Consider the following 18,285-nt stretch of genomic DNA (forward strand, 5'->3'; position numbering starts at 1 on the left):
ATGCGCATGGAGCGCACTATTTTGTGGGGCAATCGAAAAACTAATAGACCTCACCGCTGTACGTGTGCAGCATACACAGTCGAGAGGTCTTGAAAGCGGACTAAAAGTGAGGACAACGTGCCAGATGTTTACATACAATGCACTGCTGTCCTCATACACATTTAATTGCAATGTACTTGTTATGTCGCCGTTATATTGCATTTTTAATCGCCACCATTAAAACAAAATGGCCAGTTCTTTCCAATCTTGTCCTGTTACTGTTTTCTTTGGTTTTGTTCAGGACCGATGCCTTTAAAATTGCAAGATTATCCCTGCCACATAATTCATCTTTCTTGGTTGTAATTTTGTTTTGATTCTCATGAGAACAAAATCTGAAAATATTAGACACATCAAAGGTGTGGTTGAAAGAAGGCTTTAAAATGTACGACAGACTTGAAGCTGAGGAGATGCAAAATATTAGCTCTCGTTTTTACCTTATATCCTTTTTAATATAAAGTAAATATAATACTTTACGTACACCGTTTATCTTTCTAGTTAGGTTTTCAGCACTCAACCTTATTTACCATTGTTGCCATAAACAACTACATTAAGACTGAACTGCATCCGTGATTACGTGACATCACGATGTTGAAATTTATTGACGCTCCCTTCCGCGGTGAGCTAACAGAGGTTGCAAAATCTCTCGCTAATGACTTGGACGACTTCAGTCGAAATCAGTTGTGTTTTTTTTAAACCCTAAATAATCTAAATAAATATCTAAACGGCTGTTTAGATAAGAAAATACTAGAGAATTATACATATTTCAGGCAACGTTATCTATAATACAGAAGTGGTATACCACGCGTACATTTACAGTGCGTTTATTACATACCAACCACACACAACACTAAGTGTGCAAATACACAGCACGGATTGCCAAAGTCCGGATAACAGGTTTAATTACATTGTCAGTGCAAATCGTATGGAATAACAACACCGCGAAAGTAAACTACGAAAGTACAATATAAACTAATTGCTGAAAAGACTATGAATTTGAACAACCAACTGCTGATGGCCGCTTCGATACATCTGAAATTCTCCCTGACCCCGACGCACAGATTCTCTCTGTTTAGCAACAACGACAATAGTAACTTATTTATGCCATTAGTTTTGTTTTTACTAATAATACTACTGTTAGTAAAAACAGTGGACAAAATCAACAAAGCTTTTCAGAAGAAAACAGTGAAACATGAACCAGAGGGCACAAGTGAAAACTGTGAAGTGCATTTAAAACAGAAAACCAGGGGGTACTTCTTTACCCAAAGGGCTGTGGGAGAATGGAACGAGCTATGCGGTTATATTGTTGAAGCCGGTACACTGGCTTCCTACAAAGCACTGCTGGATGAAATCCGTTAACAAACTCACTGCTAACTACCAAACAGGCTCTTGTTTGTGATCTTTATTATGTTTGTACACTAGGACCACTGCTCTCATGTTCTTGTGTTTCATACTGGCCACAAAATAAGTTGACCATTTTTCTTTTCAATCAGTCGTTGCTCAACAGAGTTGGTGCAACTTTGCTAAGTTGCATTTTCGGAAGTAGCTGGTCTGGCAATAGACAACAGTTTATGTGTCCCTGATTTCAACAGATTATTGCAAAAAATGTTTGACCTCAGAATTAAAAAGAACTTTTCATACCAATACAAAGTATAAGTCATTGTGTATGGAATGTATAATATGTAGATTGCATGCTATATCGCTATACAAAAACTCCACAGTATTGCAGTTTATATCTTAATAAGTTTCCTCTCAGCACCCTGGGGTGTATAAGCGTGACCCTTTCGCAGAATTAGGGATTGCACGTGGTTGTAGATGTGTGGTGCCACCTTTTTTTCTGTGCTCGTCTTGCTTGTGAAAAAGAGAAGCTTGCATACTGTCTAAGCTCACACCTGAGTGCTGTTGTGTCCTTATTTCTCCTAACATACATGAATGCTTAGTGCCTGCAGGGTGTCTGAGCTGTGGTCTAGCTGAGCAGTCTGAGTAACCCCACAGTGGCACAGTTCATTTTAATTGTAGGTAACGTGCAACCCAGCCTGTGTTGGAATTGAGGAAGCAGTGGAGGTTCGACCCTCTTCCCAGCAGGCAAGAGAATGTTAATGTTTCTTTATTAGCCCTATACAATTTCTTGCATTAGGAATTCATCTCTTTGCATACCCCAGCTTTTTCTCCATGAGACACAGACACACAGACAGGGAGAGAAGCTTGGGGTCAGAGCACAGGGTCAGCCATTGTACGGCGCAGTTGTACCTGGAGCAGTTGGGGTTAAGGGCCTTGCTCAGGGGCCCAACGGAGTAGAATTCCTCTACCAGCCATGGGATTTGAACCAGCAACCTTCCAGTCACAGACGCAGATCCTTAGCCACAGAGCCACCGCTCACCCCCTGGCCTTACAGGAAGTTGAGCCCCTGGCCTTACAGGAATGTGGAGTTTCCCAGAGGAGGAAAGCAAGCAGAGCAGGTGATTTGACCAGCACAGTCCTAGAGCAAGCAGCTAGCTCTCCTTGCAAACAATCAAGCAGTACCACCAGAGAGACATGTATCACCAGAGAGTCCAGTGCTGTTTGAGGGCGTGCTCAGAGAGAAATCTGCCAACACCAAAAAAATTACTTACACTTACTGTATATAGCGCTTCTCCGGACACTCCACTCAAAGCACTTTACAGGTAATGGGGACTCCCCTCCACCACCGCCAATGTGCAGCCCCACCTGGACGATGTGAGGGCAGCCATTGTGCACCAGTACACTCACCACACACCAGCTCAGTGGGGAGGAAAACAGAGTAATGAAGTCAATTCATAGATGGGGATTATTAGGAGGTCCTTAATGGTAATGGCCAATTAAAAATTTGGCCAGGACACCGGGCTAACATCCCTACACTTTTTAAGAAACACCCTGGGATTTTTAATGACCACAGAGAGTCAGAACCTCAGTTTTTCATCTCACCCCAAGGACGTCGCCTTTTTACAGTATAGTGTCCCAGTCACTATACTGGGGCATTAGGACCCACACAGTCCGCAGGGTGAGCGCTCCCTACTGGCCCTACTAACACCTCTTCCAGCAGCAACCTGTGCTTTCCCAGGAGGTCTCCCACCCAGGTACAGACCAGGCTCACCCCAGCTGAGCAACAGCGGGCTGCCAGTTGTGAGTTGCAGGATGATATAACTGCTGGATTTAAAAATCCATGCCCCCAGCACCACCTGAGGTGGTGGACAGCTGACATCACTGGGAAAAGAGCAGTCCATGCAGCCTTGGCCATCTGGAGGAGGTGGTCAGACTGGTGTCCAGAAGCTCTCCTTTATCACAGACGAAGACAGAGAAGGACCAGCTGTCTCAGGCCTGTTCCTTTGGCGTCAGAGTAGTAGTTTCAGAATAGGAGTAGCAAAAGTGGAAATCACTACAGAGAGGATGTGAGGATGTGACTGGCTAGTTGCCCTCTCCCTGACTGCAGAACACAACCAGACAGTACCATAAACGCACAAGCTGAGGCACAATTAGTGGAGTGCCACAGGGATCTGTACTAGGATCTTCTTAATTTATATCAATGATCTAGACCTTGTTACTAATAAGTAACTAGTCAAGTTCACAGTATATCAATCAGGTGATACATAAAAAACACAATGCAGAAACAGCTAAAAATTCCAATGCGAAAACAAGCCAGACACCTGGCATATGAGATTTAATCGTCTCAAAAACAAGGACAGATATGCAGATAGCAATAACAAAAACTGTAAATATAACATCCATCCATCTTTAACCACTTTATCCAAAACAGCTAGAAACTATAAGCTCTGGGAAGCTAGAGGCTATCATGGCAAGCAACAGGTGGAAGTTAGGATACACCATGGATGGGAAGTCATTGCTGGACATACACAGTTACAAACACACCCACACCTACACCAGGGCCATTTGTTCTCAGAAGTTAATTAACCTACCACTATGTGTTTGAAGTGCGGGAGGAAACCAGAGGACCTGGAGAAAACCCATGAGGAGAACATCCATTTTCCAAGCACTTTGTCGCCCCCCAGTGGGAAGACTCATAATTTCAATAAAGCATACAAATCTTAAATTCTAAAGTTTCGTTTATTGTACGTAGAGTTAATTAATTCTAACATCCAAATCATAAACTGCTCTAAACTAAGCAGCAGCTGTTTGGGGTTTTGTGCAGTTCAGGACCTGTTGACATGTCATCTGTCATGACAACATCACTGCGATCAACATTCAAGCAGCCAGCCTGTTCTTTGTTTTTCATTTATATTGTGCTTCTGAGATGAGATTTAAAACTACTGCAATACATTAATGGATCAGGATGGTGAGGAGAGTTGTATGCAGAGACTTTCATAAATCCTAGTATTTTAATTTGCTACGTCAGATTGTTTTCTTCATAAACTACAGGCAGACAGAAACACCACCCTCTATAAAGACAGTATATCTTAAAGGATTACAGTGTGTGTGACAGATATATATAAATAGGTAGACAATTTCCACTGTTTATTGTTATTTGTCAGAACAGGACAGTCACACGTGGATAATTTCTCTGAACTTTTCCAGGATATTTTTAATATTATTGATATATAATATTGATGATAATATATTTCTGAAATCATCTCTCACAGACATCTTTATTTTACCTTTATCATTTTTATTTAATTAAATTACACATTTAATATTCTCTGTATAAATATTGTCAGCCTTTCCCATCTGTGACAGTGCCTTACTGACCTACTGTACACTTCTGTCAGTCGGATCTATACAATTTTGTCATTTTGATTTTGTACAAAAATGTCCACTCTTTTTGTAATTTTTTCACACCTTTTGCAAACCTAGAAATTTAAACTGCCAGTCTCTCACACATTGCAGGACACTTGGAAACTCCGTATCTCTGTGTTTGTCTATGTCCATCTAAACAGATACTGTGTGTTTTTATTTACATGACCTTACTTATGGGATTCAATATCTTAAAATCTCAATCATGTCTCTCTTTCGCTAATATACGTTAAGGCTGGGTTGACCGATAAACGCCCTTCAACTTGTGGAGGGTAATTCTTCAAATTAGGAGATCACCTCATCACTTCATCGCCACCAACAACTGCTACCTCCATTTTCATCTGGGGTAACAGGCAAAGCTAAGAGCTGCTTATCACATTTTTAACCTCATGTACAGCTATTCTCTTCTTCACACTAATTCAGTCATAATCTTCTTTCTAAAAGCTCTGAAACCCCATGGTGCAGCACTGTCAGAGCACCAGCTCTACCTAAAGAGCTACAACTTTTACACCAGGGTCCTGGCACTGATAGGTAGGAGCTGTAGGACCGGATGGTCTAACTGAGGGGATGGTTAGTGTCTGCAGGCTTTCTAGACCTTTGGAAAGCTGCAGCACTTCAAGAGCCTGGAGGAGCACCTGATTTAGATCATTAAGAAAGAAACCTGCAGACAAATCGTCTCTCCGGGACCAGTTTTGGACCACCTCGCTGAACTGTAGGTTTAAGGAGACTTAATGCAATTAAACATATCTACATAAACATAATGCAACACCTAATAATAGTATGGGATAATATGCACATACATTCACCCATACAGTATCACAATTAACAGAATATATTTATATTTCTTTCTTACTCTAATAGGTGTTGTCTTGAAATAATCCTCACCAAAAACAGAAGCAAATACCTGCAGTCACAATAGTCCTTTGCTTTCTCCAGCATGTTTTCTGTCTTTTTTCAAATCCATATGCATTTGCATCAGGGTAGTTTTCTGACTATCATTATCACACATTTTACTCAGCCATTAATACAATCTGCAAGTTCAATCTAATGCATTCTTTGTTCTCTGGTATCTGTCCCAACATTTCTGGCTTTTTCATCTCCCTAAATCCACAAGGCAGCAAATTAAACAAGGACATTTACTTACCATTAAAAGACCAGAGATAACACTGTCTGCTCCTTCAACTCCAAAAGTTCTGGCAGTGACACATTTAGTGAATACGACTTATTACTTCTTCTCCGAGCCTCAGTCTACATGTAGCCACCACTTTATCTCCTTTACCAGGACTGTTCTGCACATACCTGAAATGAAGAATGATTTTTACACAGGGGCAAGCAGGAACACTGTCCATTCTCTAACTATGTCATACCAAATTATATGTTTATTTTTTTTCATGTAAAAAATGTGCAAACCGAATATGATTTTTAATATGGCATTAACGAAAGGTTCCGGGGCGTTATTTAAAGACCAACCTTCTGAAAATAGGCCAAAATTTAAAAATGCAAATGTTTGTTTTTTCAGATAAACGTATGGCCAACATAAATCTCCACATTTTATTTGATTACGAAATGGAAAAAAAAATTAGAGGCTGAAGCAAGATGTTTTGAAACAGCTGCTGAAGAATTTTAAACATACATTTCAAATATAAAAAAGTTATTTGCAAACTACTCGTGCACCTGAAAAAACTAAAACATTTTAATACATTGTGCAAGTTTTCGTTGCCTCGGTTACACTTGTCCTTAAACTTGTTAAATTTGTCCTTAACTTTATAAAATTAAATCAATTAATAATGTTTTCTGTTTTAAAAAAATAAGGCTCCTTAAATAAGGATTAAGGTGACTTGTGCAAGCCTTGAGCATGAAAAGGCATGAAATTTATTCGCCATACTCTTTAAGAACCACCGTATATAATGTACATCATTACATTTCTGTATTTAAAAAAGCAACTTAATTTAATAAAAGCTCCCCAAGGAACTGACACTGTACCCATGCAATTTAAAACCAAGATGATTTGCTTGTTTTCTCGCTGAATTTCATTTTCACAACTCTTTCATAAAGCGTACCACGTTTTTCCCAACAGCGGGACTTTTAGCAGCAAATGCTTAAATCCAACAGGGGGCAGCGCAGACTTTCTGACTGGAAAAGCGTTCATCAGGTTCTCCTTGAAAACTCAAAGCCTGTTTCGGCTTAGTAATGTTGAAGAAGACGGGAAATATTGTCCAGATATTCAGATTTCCTTATAGAAATGTAAATTAATGCAAAACTATATTTCGAGCAGTTTCAGATTACAATAAGGAAAACGCCGACGGTTTCCTTCAAAATAAAACCTACAATTACACAACTAGAACAGTAAATTCCGAATACTGTATATGCAGTATTGTGTATAAAATCGTTGTCTACCACATTCCTATTTAACAATGTAAAATGGACCTTGCTATAAAGATTTAATTTCCAAAGCATATTGAAAGTGTTTTTCTTATGATCTGTTATACTTCGCTTACATTGACTGTTAAAATGAGATAGAATCATTAAGTTATGCATTAGGCACAAAAATGAGACAGTCACAGACATGACTGGCTCTTGAACAAGCTAAAAAATTCACTCTCACGCTGACATCAGCACTGCACCAAAATGGACAGTTCCATTTGCCAAACCTCCCATATTACAAAAACCTGTAGTTTTTAGAATCACTACTCACACAAATATGGAAGTGAAAAAATAGTTTACAACTTCTAGAATTATAATAAATACGAATTTGTTTTTTGATTAAGTGCAAATAATGTTTTGACCGAAACGTCCGCCGCTTGATAACAGGCGAGCGTTTCTTTCAGATGAAGTTAATAATTGATTGGGACGGTCCTGCTATATAAATAAGGCGCATTGGGCGCTCCTCTCCTTCTGCTGAGACGCCAAGATGAGTTACGGACCGGACTACTATGTCTCCTCCTCTTACCGGAAGATTTTCGGGGACTCCCCACGCTTCTCAGCCGCTCCCTCCCGGCTGGGCAGCACCACCTCCTCGCGGAGCTCCATCTCGTCCAGCGGATTTAGATCCCAGTCTCTCTCCCGAAGCAGCGCCTCTTCCCTAGGTTCGTACCGGAGAGCTGGGCGCTCATCGTTCTCGCCGGTGTCCAGCGAAAACATCGACCTCGCCCAAACTTCCGTCCTCAACAATGAATTCAAAATCATTCGTACGAATGAGAAGGAGCAGCTGCAGGGGCTCAATGACCGATTTGCCATGTTCATCGAGAAGGTGCATAACCTGGAGCAGCAGAACAAAGTCTTGGAAACCGAGCTGGTGGCGCTGCGCCAGAGGCAGAGCGAGCCGTCCCGACTAGCTGAGTTATACCAGCAGGAGATCCGAGAACTGCGCTCCCAGCTGGAGGAGATCAACGGCGAGAAGTCGCAGATAATCATCGACCGGGACAACATTGAAGAGGACCTGCAGAAGCTGAGAGCCAAGTATGACGATGAAATCAGGGCTCGGGAAGAGGCCGAGCAGACCCTGAAGGCTTACAAAAAAGACGTGGACGATGCCACGATGGTGAGGCTGGACCTGGAGAAGAAAGTGGAATCGCTCCTGGATGAGATTTCGTTCCTCAGGAAGGTGCATGAGGAAGAGGTGACGGAGCTGATGGCCATGATCCAGGCTGCCCAGGTTTCCGTGGAGATGGAGGTGGCAAAGCCGGACCTCACCTCCGCGCTGAAGGAGATCCGAGGCCAGTACGAGTCCCTGGCGGCTAAGAACCTGCAGTCCTCCGAGGACTGGTACAAGTCCAAGTTCGCCAATTTGAGTGAACAGGCAGCTAAGAGCAACGAGGCGATCCGGGCGAGCAGGGAAGAGATAAACGAGTTCAGGAGGCAACTGCAATCCAGGACCATTGAGGTCGAGAGCCTCCGGAGCACTAACGAGTCACTGGAAAGGCAGATCCGAGAGATGGAAGAAAGGCACAATGACGAAATCTCGGGCTTCCAGGTAAGACAACCGCCTGTCAGCCACTGTATCTCGCTTCTAGTCGTGATAGCTCTGAACATGATCGTCACGTCACTCAATGTATCAAAAATCTAGTTTTAAAAATGTATAAAAATAGATGACACCAAAAACTTTTATTAAATCGTCAATGTATTTTTTTGTCCACAATTCAATGCAGCCGAATTTACTAGAGCCCAGGTTAGTGCGTTTGGTCTGTCCACCGGTGTTTTTATTGAGAGAGTAAAAAAAAAAGCTAGCTTTGAATCATTAAAATTTACAAATACTGCTGAAAATGTATAAAATAAACTTCCTTGTCACTAACGAGATCACCCGACCATTTGGAAAGGACGGCTAGTTTCATTTAAAGAAACTGGAGGTGTGGGTGTCAAAGCTTTTACATAAAGATCACCAGCTATGACCACAGTGTACTCACACACATACTATTTGTATCAATAATTTAACGGGATAACACTAAAGTATTAGCCATACTGTAGGTGTACCTTCAAGATTAACAGTTTTTTTAATTATTGAGCCACATTTCCATTGTGCAATATTAAAGATTTCAAGATGCTCTATACAGCTTATACTTAATACATCTTTAAAGTTTTTTAAGTGTGGTATTCAAAGGAGAAAACGCTTGAAAACTTGTCCGTTGCGGTTTTCTATTAAACAAAGATAAACGCATACAAAGATTTAAAAGTTTTATTTAGAGCTTGGTTATTGAAAACACAGTGGTCTTCTAGAACAATTGGTTAATCTTGAACAAACGATTTACAAACTCTCAGGCAAAGAATATATTGTTTTTTATTACCAAATAACTTTTAAAACTCTACGTTCTCCGACCGTTCCATGTCTTAATTTGAAATAGGTGATCTGTAATGAGATGAAGGATTATTCAAATAATATTAAACAATAGTCTGTAAATAAATTTGGAAATATTAAAAAGTTAACGCGCTACATGTCCTACTAAATCTGGATCGTACTCCGTCCTATATTTATATCGTTATATTATACATATATATAATATTAAAACTGTATATTCTTGCTAAACGTCTATAAACGCCCATCATTCAATTAATTAAATAAGTTAGAAACAATGAAATTATTTTTAATTATAGTACGGGTATTATCATTTTACCAGGGCTGTGTGGTGCCTTTAACCTTTCTTGCCGAGTTGAAATACTGATTCAGCACCATGGACAGAGTGCACGAGTATCGCCAATATCCCCAGTTTCTGCCGTTTTGCTAGCATCCCTCTCGTGACGTGCGTTTTATTATTCTGAAGACGGCAATTTTTAACTACCCCGAGAATACCTTCGATTGTGCTTTGCATTGATACACATATTGTGCCAAATACAAGACACTAAAATTATTTTCTCAGGATCGCTACATTTGCCTTTTAATTCTACATTTGAGCACACTACAGAATAATTAAACGCACTGCAAGAACGGACAATTAAAACCGGAGAAGCTTCGCGCTCTTGCTGTTAGAGCCAGGACCTCTGGCCATGGTGCTGAAGCAGTAAAGCGACAAGGTTAACTGACGGCTCCGCAGAAACCTGATTAAGAAGATTCCACGTAAAGATTAAGCTGTCAAATCACAGCGGAAGCAGTGGGAAACAACAAATATTCAGATCGATTTAGGATAGTATTGTGCGATATAAAAACACCGAGTCTGAGTGTTTAGTTTTATTTTTTTTACTTTGACAAGTGATAAATCGGCAGGTACAGTAGATACCAACAGACACATTTGAATATACCGTACATACAATCACTCATATAATATATACACACCGTTTGTATTATGTTGATGTTAATTAAGTATGACTGCAGTATTTTCACATTTTAAAAATACGTAAGAATACAACAGTGTTCCCAGAGTTCTCTGTAATCGTCTTTACGTATTACAGCTTCTAAATCCTTAAAACCGGGATGATGGAGTGACTTCTCCGCTGGTGTACTAGGCACGGTTCCACCTATAGAAATCAGATTAAGATTTGTTGTGGTGTGCCCAAGTAAGATTGGAGAAGCATTGCTGTTCTTTTAAACCATTTTTATTAATCCATTAATTGTAGATTAGTTTATCAAACTTCCAAATTTTGACACATCGCAGTGAAACACTAACCATTATTATCTTTGGTACTTTTTAAAAGGGTGAAAAGAATAAGTGAATCCCATCCATTTTCTAACGGCTTCATCCAATTCAGGGTCACGGGGAGCTGGAGATTATCCTGCCATAGGCACAAGGCAAGGTTCACACTGGATGAGATGTCAGTCCATCGCAGGGCTCACACACAGACACACACCCACACCAGAGACAATGTTCCCAGAAGCCAATTGATCTACCAGTGTGTCTTTGGACTTATATATAAATCAAAGAATTATAAATCGAACTGAAAAACATTGATCTATATATTTTTATGCAACTGAAAATGCGACATACCGTTTACACAGTTAAACACTTCAATTGAGTAATAAATATACTATATAGTAAAAGGTATTTAATCAATTACTGTTATTTTCCTCATGAATTCATTATAACAGGGAACTCAAAAAGTATTTGAAGGTCTAAAATTTGCAATTAGATATGTTTGGAGACACTAAGCTCTGATAGACAAATAAGTTATGCTGGTATTCCTATGGAATAATGGGTCGTATTATACATCTTTGCTTTCTAATGAAGTATTTATATTGTATAGGTAAAAGCAATTATATACACATTATATAATTTTGTTTTCTAAATACTGCTGATATCATGGCGGTTACCATTAGCTGTTTGCACAGCGACCTTGTGAGTGATCAGAGAAGTGCTTGAAATGGAAAATGGGCTGTCTTTCTTGCCCCCTGTACAGGATACAATCGGACAACTAGAGAACGAACTGCGGACCACCAAGAGTGAGATGGCCCGTCACCTGCGGGAGTACCAGGACCTGCTGAATGTCAAGATGGCTCTGGACATCGAGATTGCAGCTTACAGGTACAGTGTCACATGCACTGCCAATTCCAGCCCCAGAAGGAACATCATACACTCTAGCACTGATGCGTTTGCACACGGAATTGAATTTTATCAGCTTTGCACGCACAGATTTTTTTTTTTACCCTGAAAGAAATCTAAGCAGCATTCGCTCCCAGTCCTCAACTGCAACTCTCGTTCGTTTCTGTGAAGTTAAAAGAAGTAAACATCTGCTAGCAGGCTGATGGGGATACGACAGTGACTCTCTAATGATATTAGCTTTCAAAATTCACAGTAGTGAAAGGAAGTGAGAGTCGTATGGCCTAATGGCCTCTTTTTGTATTCCAAGAAATAATGAATAAATAGATTTATGGCATTAAAATATAAATGATATATCATATACTGTACGTAGTTTTCTTAGTCCTATGGCTTCCTTGGTAAGGGGACTGATAAAGCTCCATTCAGTGATGGCTTCTTATTTAGTTAGGTTTCTTTTTTGCTGGCTTAAATTCTGTGGTTAATTTTGTCTGTATACAATACAATGGTGTAACAAGGAAGCACAATCTTGGGAAAAACCTTATGATAGGGCAGTGTTTCATATTAATGCACTCCCAAATTTTAATTGTATCACTTGTCACATTGTACTGACCCTAGTCTTTCCAACTTAAAAAACAGCTGGTTCAGTCTTTTCTGCATTAACATTTGAAAAATACAGCTTCTTCTGTATACATGCTGTGTATTTATGTAATAGGCATATACAATTACAGCAGTGATTGAAATTTCAGCAGTGTGCAGCATGTACCTGGCTAACAAGAAATCATTCTGAAGCACCTCTTGAAGAGGTGTTGAAGTGTTATCCACTCATGGGTAAGTTAATAAAAAGCAACCTCTCTCCCTGCCTCCTGTCTGCAGATATTAGTCACCTTTCTGTGTGTCAAAGTATTTGAAAGGGCAAGCACTGCCCTTCAAAACGTCTTTCAGCTTCATGGCTTGGTTCTTGCTTGGCCTGAGCAATACAGCCAGAGAAAAAAACCCTTTTGGAAGAGTACCATGTGCTGATTTTGCAGCTTGGTTAACACCAGTGGAAAGGGGACTTTAGTAACCAATTACGCAAGAGCCACAGTCCATCAAGGACATTTTCAGTGGTGTATCCTTGAGTAAGATATTGCAAACTGATCACTCCAGTAAAATGCCCTACCATACAAACAGGTACAAACGTTAAGTCACTTGGTATATGATCATCAGACAAATAAAATATTACTGTTGCAAAGGAACAGTTCACTAAATATTTGATTTAGGTGCAACCACAGACTTCTTATTATAAATGTTCTGTCAAAGTGGCTGGTTTCTATTATGATATTGGAAAGGACAGTAGCTTCCATGGCTCTCCTCAGATAGAGGACAATTTACATCCTTTCTCTTTTCCCCTTACACACAAACATACCAGAATCAAGGGCAGAGTATAAATACATCCCTTAACGTGCAAGAACCAGATTCAGTCAATTGAAAAGTGAAAATGACAAATAAAATATTCACTTCCGAAGACATTGCATATCTAGCTGTTAAATATTCACCACACAGTGTGTGAATGTCATATTGTTTTAGAGCAATGTACCAGCTGAAGATTTTTAAACTAAATCAGCCCCTACAACATGATAAGCCTGATCAGAAAAGAAGCATTACAAAACTCAGGAAAATAAGTGTAGGTGGTATATTTTCCTAAACATATTCTGTACATTAAATACAGTATGTAGCAGTCTCAGAAATTCAGTTAATGCCCTAATTGAAATGTGCCCATGTTCAGAAGAACAAATAGATACAAAACACGGATTTTAGCTCATTTGATATTGTAGTTCGCTTCTCTTACATTCATATTCAACAAATGGGTTTTTTCAAACCACATTTAAACTTACAGTACATAACATTTTATCAAGCTGCTTAGTTGCCCGTTTGTAGTTCAGACAGTACAGTACTAGCTAGCTGGCTAATCAACAAGAAGGCCAATCCTGTAATGGATTCTGTATATGACTATCAATATTGGCAAGATTCCATTTAACAAAGCACTTACCTTTCAGTTTACTGCTGTACATTGATATTCAAGCTGATTCCCAATGCCTGGGCAACTGTTTCTTACTTAACAAAAAGGAAGGAAAATTGCCATATAATTATAATTATAATTGCTTACACTTACTGTATATAGCACTTATCTGGACACTCCACTCAAAGCGCTTAACAGGTAATGGGGACTCCCCTCCACCACTACCAATGTGCAGCATCCACCTGGATGATGGCATATAAAGTACTATTTACGCAGTACAAAAATATGTAAAAATACTAATATCCTTTTTTTAATCATCTTATGAAATGGCTGTACTATTGAAAACTGCTGGTGATTATTGATAATTAAATTGTAGTCCTTCATTTTTAATTGCTTATTTATTTTTAGTTGTTCTGAGTTACTTGCCAAAGCTGCTTCAAAATTGAATTGTATCAACTAGAATGAGGGAATGCTAGTTGGAGACAAACCATTTGTGTGACGTGCTTGCTCCATTGCAGTAAAAGTCATTTACACTTCATCTTACAACACCGATAGATTTACTCATCTAATTTTATCATATTGTGCCATGAGGGATCTTTATGGATTTAATAGGTTTGCATCAGCACCTAACAAAAACAATTAACTGATAATCTATAAGAAGTCCTACAAGGAGGAAAATGGAAGAAAAGTAGACAGTTTAAAGTTTCCCTTTAATTCTATCCTGTGCTGAATGTAATTATTTAAAGTATTTCTAGATTTCAAAAACTGCCAACACTGCATACAGCACTATACTGGTTGTGCTAATGTGTGAGTCTTAGGCCTTATTATGCAGTGTATTTCTTATACGATAAGCATCATTGCCCATAAGAAACCATTATGCTTTCACATTACCATTTTTTTTTCTGGACCCAACATTAGCCTTAATGTCCCTAATTTTAACAGCACTGTCCCCCTTCAGGAAAAAAAAATAGATTTGAATTCATATCATTAATCTGGTCACTGTTTGATATATACAGTAATATGTATTAATTAGGAGCATAAATGTGATATTCCTATGGAACAGAATGCTTATATGCAGAATAGCTCTTTTTCATAACACTTCATGTTACTTCACATTAAAAAACACAGACAGCCCTTTTTGTTGTTTTACTCTAATTCCTAACTTCACGTATCCATATCAGTTTCCTTGCAGGAGTATATGACAAATTATGGATGTCATACTGTTTGTCAGCAGCATTATTAAAGGACATAAAGCATTTTATGATTACAAAAGGAAACCCATACTTTTTGCTCAAACTACTTTATGTGATATTTTTTCCCAGACTAAATCAAAGGCTAAATTTAAGAAATAAACTGGTTTTAATAAAATCCTATATGTGCTGTCTACCCTTGTACCTGCATAGTAAAGAAGGGGTTTCTCTCTGGTTAGGACCTTGATTAGTACAGTATGTTTCATGCACACCTCTACCACATCGCAGCTCCATGGATATGGTAAGGCTGAAGCGAACGAGAATGTGAGGTACAAGCCTTTTAAGCTGTGGTTGCTCGTTTCTGTCCCAACCAGGAAACTACTGGAGGGAGAGGAGACCCGATTCAGCTCTGGAATTAGCCTCCCCACCCCTAGCCTGGGTCCAAGCCTGAGCTACGGCTACCAGACACGGGTCTACACCAGCTCCTCCAAGGCCTCCTCCTCCTCCAAGAGGGAGGAGAAGGAGAAGGAGAAGGAGGAAGAGGCCCCGGCTAAGCCCGCGAAGGCTCCCACCCAGCGCGAGACCTTTGAGGAGATCATCGAGGAGACCATAGTCTCCACCAAGAAGGTGGATAAGACTGAGCCTGGGGAGGTTCACCCTGCTAGCCAGAAAAACTAAAACACCCCACTCTGCTACATCTCTCAACCCAAGAGCAGTCTAAGAGAGGAATCCCTCACTGATCCCAGTTTCTCTTGAATCTTGACATTCAACAATCCAATTGCGATTTATTCTCTTTTATAAACACTGTAGAAACACTGTGAGCAAGCTTCAGCAAAGACCTTTCCTCAAAATCAGAAGCCATCGTTACAATAATATGGCGGGTTTCAGACTGATTGTGTGCTCTGTCAATGCCAACCTATCCTTAGGTCTCAGCATATAATCGCTATTGAAAAACCTATTCCAAAGGGGGTGTTTGTACACAAAGAACAACTGAGATCTATATTCATTTTCTCCAATATAGAACAAAAATGGCTATCTCACTAACCTTTTTCACTGTATCTTAGATAGTTTTACTGAGTACTTTTGATGTTGTATACTGTACGCAGCGTTTACAATACTGTTTCAAACTTGAACTGGATTAGGAGATATAATAAGGACCTTTGCAAATCTTCTCCTTTGCTAAAACACAGCATTGTAATTATATAACAAATACATTACAACTATTTATTTAGAATGAGAAATTCTAAACAACTAGAAAAACAGTCTATCACTCAGTGAAGGTAGATCCACTCACATAGAGGAGGTATTGAAAGCATGACACTAGTGTAGTATAATCACTGTTAATTGAATCTCTTACTGCTGCACTGTCATACATATCCTTATGATGTGCACACCTACAGTGCTGCATAAATAGGTTCGTCTTGTTCCATATGTGCACAACTGAAAACAGGATTCCTCTCTGAGACTGCACTTGACACTGTGAGCCAGATCCTAGTTTCACTCCCTCTTGAGAAGGAAAGAGATAAAAATCATTAGGTGCATGTTGTGCTTTTCATGTTTGCATGGTAGTTCTGTGTGGGCCATTGACCATTCCCCATTAGATCTCCTTAAAAACTCTTGTCATCAGTCATAGTGTTTGTGTTCATTTCAGATGTTTATGCTGGAACTGCAACTGGGTGATAATTAGTTACACTAATACTGTATACGTACTGCAACTCGTATCCACAACACAGCACTGCCACAGTCTTTTACAATGCTAGCCAGCGCTCACCTGATGATGGAGGCCTGATTTAGGGTGCATTTATTAAAGAATCTCTGCATCTCATTCATTTGGGACTCTCTCTGACAACTCCTGATCTTTAAAGTCTTGGATACCAAAAATTATACTGGTCAAGACAAACCCTAAGAAAAACGAGAGAGAAAGTTGGTTAATACCAAGAACACCAAGGCACAGTTCTAAAGGTTGTGTTAAAGACTGTGTCTTGAGACGATGACCATTAATCCGCATGACATTTTTCCAAAAACCAACGTACTCTGTGATGAAAAAAAAAATACTCTGTGACTACCACTTTGGTATGAACCAGTGAGCACAATGACTTTAGATAAAGTCAGGATTTGATTGTAGAAACAAATGCCTACTGAATTTAATCTCCATAATGTCTGAAGCCCTTGTAAACTGTAGTGAGCAGGTTGTAGATCCATCTGAGCCTAAGCAGTTCAAGAGACTAGTTACAACACATATCTAGCCTTAAAAAGAGTTTCACTAAAACAGCTGATGGTCTGATTTGTCAGTGGTGGTCAGAAGAGGGGTCATGTGTCAAACAACATATTGAAGAACAATGCTTTAAAGCAAGCTTTAAGCAAGGGAACCAGCAACTGTGAACAACCTTCAACTAGTTTAGAAGTAAACCTCTTTGGATGTATGGTATTCTTATTTCTTACTGAAACCAAATTCACGTTTAGTGTACACTGTTTAAGAATTATTGTCTTCAGACAAAATTCAGGCAGAGTTTTAGATCTTGTAATTCACGTATGACGTTATATGCATAACACTGTTATTTATATCAGGAATTTAGAAAAATGGATATGTGTAACCTTAAGCTAGTCAGCAGCATATCAGGAGTCATAAGATAACTCATACTCTTATGCCACTTAGACATACTTAAGAGACACAAAATGTATATTTTCTTGCAGCACGCTTGCAAGAGAAATATAATCTTATGTTTACTCTTTTCATTCCTGGAGATTTCTTTCACATGATCAACTTTCCTCTAGCCCACAATAAAGTATTGCAGAGCCACTCCTGTAGCAAAATGTGTTGCTTGTGTAGCAGAAAGTCTCTTTTCATATTGCTCTTTGTATGAGATGCCATACACCCTCTGCCCAAAGCTGTCATGAAGACTTTAGGGCTCAGATTTTGTCACGTTGAAAAAAGGGGAGATTAAGTCACAGGTGAGTGGCATGCATTACAACGGACTCCTCTGAAACTATAAAGAGTGCACTGCCAAACCTTTTCTAATGCATCTGTGGCCAGCTTTGAAAACATTTAAGAATAAATGTAAACCTAAAAGATAAAATGAATGCTGTAGTTTTTTCAAAATGCCTTAATAACACCAGCAGCTTTTCCACTCTGGCGGTCTGTGTGCTTAGTAATGTATGTGATGCCGAAAAGGTGTTTCTTTGATTTGTTTTTTCCTCCATGTGAACCAGAATGAAATGTAGAATATTAGCACTGAAAGGATAGTGACTGAAAGTAGTTAATCTTTCTTCTTCCTTTGTTTCCTGACTGCTCTAAGGCACAATAAAGACTTGACACAATTACAATGGCAATGTG

The 18,285-nt window shown here is 39.3% G+C and overlaps 1 protein-coding gene across 1 annotated transcript; it reads left to right on the forward strand.

Annotated features, from left to right (window-relative positions):
* Positions 1-7,690: 7,690 nt before the first annotated feature.
* On the forward strand, positions 7,691-18,285 carry LOC148835002 (alpha-internexin-like). Its single transcript, XM_088915639.1, has 3 exons — positions 7,691-8,773; positions 11,623-11,747; positions 15,326-18,285. The coding sequence occupies exons 1-3, from the start codon at positions 7,712-7,714 to the stop codon at positions 15,627-15,629; spliced, it is 1,491 nt and encodes a 496-aa protein (XP_088771765.1). The 5' UTR covers positions 7,691-7,711; the 3' UTR covers positions 15,630-18,285.

The sequence above is a fragment of the Atractosteus spatula genome, chromosome 5 (genome assembly GCF_055471065.1).
Source record: "Atractosteus spatula isolate fAtrSpa1 chromosome 5, fAtrSpa1.hap1, whole genome shotgun sequence".
Lineage (NCBI taxonomy): Eukaryota > Metazoa > Chordata > Actinopteri > Semionotiformes > Lepisosteidae > Atractosteus > Atractosteus spatula.

Bases quoted from the DNA above. Each gene is read 5' to 3' on its own strand.
- LOC148835002 (XM_088915639.1), top strand. From the start codon at position 7,712: ATGAGTTACGGACCGGACTACTATGTCTCCTCCTCTTACCGGAAGATT. The intron at 8,774-11,622 runs GTAAGACAACCG...CCCCCTGTACAG, and splicing joins ACGAAATCTCGGGCTTCCAG to GATACAATCGGACAACTAGA. The intron at 11,748-15,325 runs GTACAGTGTCAC...TGTCCCAACCAG, and splicing joins ATCGAGATTGCAGCTTACAG to GAAACTACTGGAGGGAGAGG.